Genomic DNA, 4,413 nt, shown 5'->3' with positions numbered 1-4,413 from the left:
GTTGTCTGAGGGTTACCTCCTGTGAAACTCAGGCTAAGCGTTTTCAGCAAGAACATGGCATTGTTCATACTCTGCCCTGGCAGAGTCCCGGCTGACATGCTGTCTCCTGCCAGCAGCTCCTGACTCCTGTTCTCTACACGATGGGAATTGAGAGGAGCAGGGCTAAGGCCTGTGAATGTTGTTTGTCCATCTGGGCATTGGTCTCCCTAGGCATTGATTACAATTGGAGGGGGATGGACTGTGGCTTCTGAAATCAAAGGAGCGTAGTGGGTTGAAATCATCAAGAGTATTCTGTGTCTTAAATTCAATCCTCAGTGAAGGACCCCTGCAGTATTGTGTTTGGATTTGAACTTTCTTTGCTGTTTTAGTTGTTTTCATCAAGTGTAAAAGCTACTTTTTGTGACATCCTTTCACCCTTTGCATCCTTCCAGCAGTATTTGGTATCTGTAGGGGAGAGAGAGAAAAAAATCAAATGAGCATTTTTGTCAGGTCCTCCTGATGGCTGAGTCTGGACGGATTGCTAGGTAGTGATATATCAGGGGCGAAAGAATCACCTGCCAGGAGGATGAGCTGAAGCGTGGGCCGTGGGTTTACTGAAGGGGGAAGCACCATCCACAAGTGAGAAGAAAACACTCCTAAACTTCCCTGAACTTCCAGTCAGCCTGGGGTGCAGGATATAAGGACCCCACCTATGCACAACCAGCAGTGGAGAACATCAGCCCTTTTCCTCCTGATCCCCTCTGTCTGGAGCAGAGTGATGGCTTTTCCTCCCAGTGAGGATGTGCTCAGCATCCATCATGCCTGCCCAGAAACAGAGGGGAGCAGGAGGAAAGGACCCTTTGCAGAGAACCCCACCCCCTTACAACTCCATGTCCTAGTCTTCTAGGGCGGAATGGGAGGGCCATGGGATGGGAGAAGCAGCAGGAACCTCAGACAACATCACATCCAGGTCCATCTTTTACGACAGAGGAGTAGTGATGCCACAGGGGTAAGATTGAACTAAGGCCACATGACTTGCTATTGACAACCCAGGAATTAGAATCCACCCACTAAGGCCGTTTCAATAAAGATTGGAGAAAGCGAGAGGAAAGGCTCCAATCTGGAGGTCTCAACAGTCATGAGAGACGGTTGGGTCACCTTGGTTAGGACGGCAATAAAGTTTTACAAATAAATATGATGTTGCTCCTGCTTCTTTGGCTGGTTAAAAAAAAAAAAAAAAGATAATTATAAGTATTTGTCCAAAGGGGATCAGGAAAGAACGGGAATTTTTAAAAAGCGACTCAAAATGGTGTTAGCAAAGAGAGAGCGGGGACTGTAACCACGGCCCAACATATTTTCCTTAATGCCCTGAAATTGATTTCACATCTGGTTCCACCTTAAGGCATTTCTGGAAATATTCTCAATATCTAGAGCAAGAAAACTCTGAAGTACAAAGTGAAATGGATTAGTTTTTGTTTTACTACATTCTCCCCTCCCACTTACTGTTTTCCCCTAGTACATTTTGGGAAATGTTTCTTTTTAATATTTTATGCCAGTGTGAAGAGAGGTATGAAGAAGTATTCATACACAGTCTCTTGCAGAATTTCAGTCTCACTGTGTTACTGTATTCTCTTCAGGATAGTGAGACTGATGAGTTCTCTTTGGCGATTTTGCAGAAGGACAATAATTGACCAAAAGTAAAATTTTCACATTGCAGTGGTGAGTGCATGAGTGGGCTATAAAATGGGTGTGGGGAAATGTAAACTGGAAGTTTTCTTTAAAATGCAAAAAAAAAGAAAAAAGAAAAAATACTAAATTCCACTATATGTAATATGGGAGGTATTATTTCAATACATTAAGTGTTAATATAATGACTATTTCTTATCTTTTATTCAAAACTGAGCAAGTGTCCTTCAAGCAGAGGCTAAAAGTCTAATCTATTAATTTTCTTGTTCGTCTTACTGATTTTTTCTATGCTATACAAACAGTACTATTGAGAGGGAAATACAGATCCCATCAAAGACTGATGGATACTCAGCCTTTTCTGTGGTGTAGCCACATGTATGCGACACTTCCATGTTGGTAACCTGAGGTCACGGTAGGCCAGGGGTCCTTGTCACCTTTAGCCACATATTAGAATCACATGGGAGCATTTTAAAACTACAGATGCTCAAACCACACCCCAGGTCATGTGAGTGAGAATCTCGAGGTGTGAGTTCAAGGCATTCATCTTAATGGAAACCTCAGCAGGTGCTTATTACATGGAAGCAGGATTTAGAGATATTAAATGGACCAACCCAGTTTCTCATCATTTGCTTTCCTTTCCCCATTTCTCTCATGATTGGCTTTGTTCCCAGTGGTTCTATGTATTGTAGCCTTCTCCCTGACAATTTCAGTTCAATCTCTCTCTTATCAACTGGGCTGGGCCAAAGCAAACATTGTCCTATAGACAGATTTTTGTCTGTCATCTTGTGTATGCATTAAGCTGGTCCTGGAGTCACTTTTCTCAAAGTTAATTCATAAAATGCTCTCTCATATACTCTGGCCTCAAGATTCATCTGACTTGCATTTTAGACCCTTCACTGGACTTGTAGAAGTGGAAATGAGAATAAAAAGGAGAGAGGTTGGAACGATGAACCTCATGATGGTTTTGAAGTCCTGCCCTCTGCATGTACTTTTGGAGTGATGTCCCTTTAGTATGTCATAAATGTTCTCCAGTTAACATAAGCTCAAATGAGTCCATGAGGTGAGAACACTGAGACCCTGGCAACCCCATCCAAGTTGGCACTAGGCTGCACATCTTGGGCTGAAGACAAACCTGACTCCAGGCCAGTGGGGAACTCCCGCCTGTTACCCTAGTTCTAATTTAATTTCCTAAGTGGGGCTCTTTGTGCTTAGTTTTAACACTGCTCATTCAGAAGAACAAGTGATGATTAAGAGTTGACTCAGTTGGGTTGCTCAGAAGAAGACTCAAGAGGAAAATCGATGTGTAAATGATGTATTAAAGCAATGATTTCTGCAGAAAGAGGCAATGGAGTTGGGATGCAGAGAGGAAAGTTAAATTTCCCAAGAGAGAGTGTGATTTCAGGCAAATATTCCTGTGTTCAGCAGCTTAAACTATGCACTTGGATGAGGACAAGGAGGCCTGGCTCTCCTGTGGCCATGAGAGGGGTTGTCAAGACACTAGAAGAAGGAATAGAGCAGAGTTCAGAGAGCAAAGAGGATATGGGGACAGAAAGGGCCTGTCAGGGTGGGAGCCCATGGGACACAGATAACACCAGACAGAGGTTACAGCTGCTGTTGGAGAGAACAAATGGAAGAGAAAAAGCAGTGGGAGAATGAGGTGTCACCATAGACAGAGAAATAAGAAGTAAGTGCAGCTATCAGCCATAGATGTGATTACCTCTGCACTCTAAGCTTGCAGGCCAGGGAGTCTGCATGCCAGTCTCCACTTGCTGAATGAGAATTTTCTTTTGATGATCTTTGGTTTCAGGACACTGGAGGCGTGAATCTGGCCAATGACTTGATGCCCTTGTGTGTTGTCTCCTGAGCCTTTAAGTGCATCATCATCCAGCTGGGGAGGGTTCTTCATCCCCAGGGAGGGCTCTAAAACCAGCTCTGAAAATAAAAACACAGTCAGTGGGATTCACTGGCATCCATGACCTAATTGTGACTTTCTCTTCCACCCAGAGGACATCAAATCAAGAAGGGGGTCTTGGACAAGAACGTCCAACGGGTAAGGGGAAGCCAATAGAGTCACTTTAAAATTTTCTTTTTTGTTGATCTTTCCTACATTACTCAGTAATGACAAGATTGCCTGGAGCCAAAGGCACTGCCAATTTACATCAATAAGAAACACAGGATTAAGAAACACAAATAGCTTCCAGGTAGATAATATAAAGCCAAGGAAATAATACTCTATGTAGGCTATGCTTTGGGGAGAGCAGAGATTACAAAAATCAAAGTTAAATCAGAGCTGGGTTCAAACAGGAGATGGAAATGAAAGGGCCTGGCAGGGTGGCAGCCTATGTGGCACAGAGGTGAGACCAGACAGAGGTGACAGCAGCTGATGGGAGGAAAGAATCAGGAAGACTAAACCTAGAGAATTTACAAAAGTTGCATCATTATATGATCTACTGCATATATATACAACCTATGTAGCATACACACCAGATATACATAGTCACACATAATGGGACAAATGATTTAAATGCATATATCTGTACATGTTACGTTATTTTACTTTTTAATTTTTTTAATTTTTTTTTTTTGAGACGGAGTCTTGCTCTGTCACCCAGACTGGAGTGCAGTGGCATGATCTCTGCTCACTGCAAGCTCCTGTGCCTCCCGGGTCATGCCATTCTCCTGCCTCAGCCTCCCGAGAAGCTGGGACTACAGGCACCCGCCACCACGCCGGGTTAATTTTTTTTTTTT

General features: G+C 43.3%; 1 protein-coding gene across 1 annotated transcript in view; it reads right to left on the bottom strand.

Moving 5' to 3' along the window:
- Positions 1-390: 390 nt before the first annotated feature.
- LOC105534663 (neuroblastoma breakpoint family member 4-like) overlaps positions 391-4,413 on the bottom strand; it is a 25,769-nt gene continuing 21,746 nt past the window's right edge. The window contains 2 exon segments of the mRNA XM_011973439.1: positions 391-444; positions 3,383-3,597. Of these exon segments, the coding sequence (XP_011828829.1) occupies positions 391-444; positions 3,383-3,597 (269 nt within the window).

Source organism: Mandrillus leucophaeus, unplaced genomic scaffold (genome assembly GCF_000951045.1).
Source record: "Mandrillus leucophaeus isolate KB7577 unplaced genomic scaffold, Mleu.le_1.0 Scaffold1376, whole genome shotgun sequence".
Classification (NCBI taxonomy): domain Eukaryota; kingdom Metazoa; phylum Chordata; class Mammalia; order Primates; family Cercopithecidae; genus Mandrillus; species Mandrillus leucophaeus.
The sequence above is the reverse complement of the archived record's forward strand: the minus strand, read 5'-3'. Positions and strand labels throughout refer to the sequence as shown.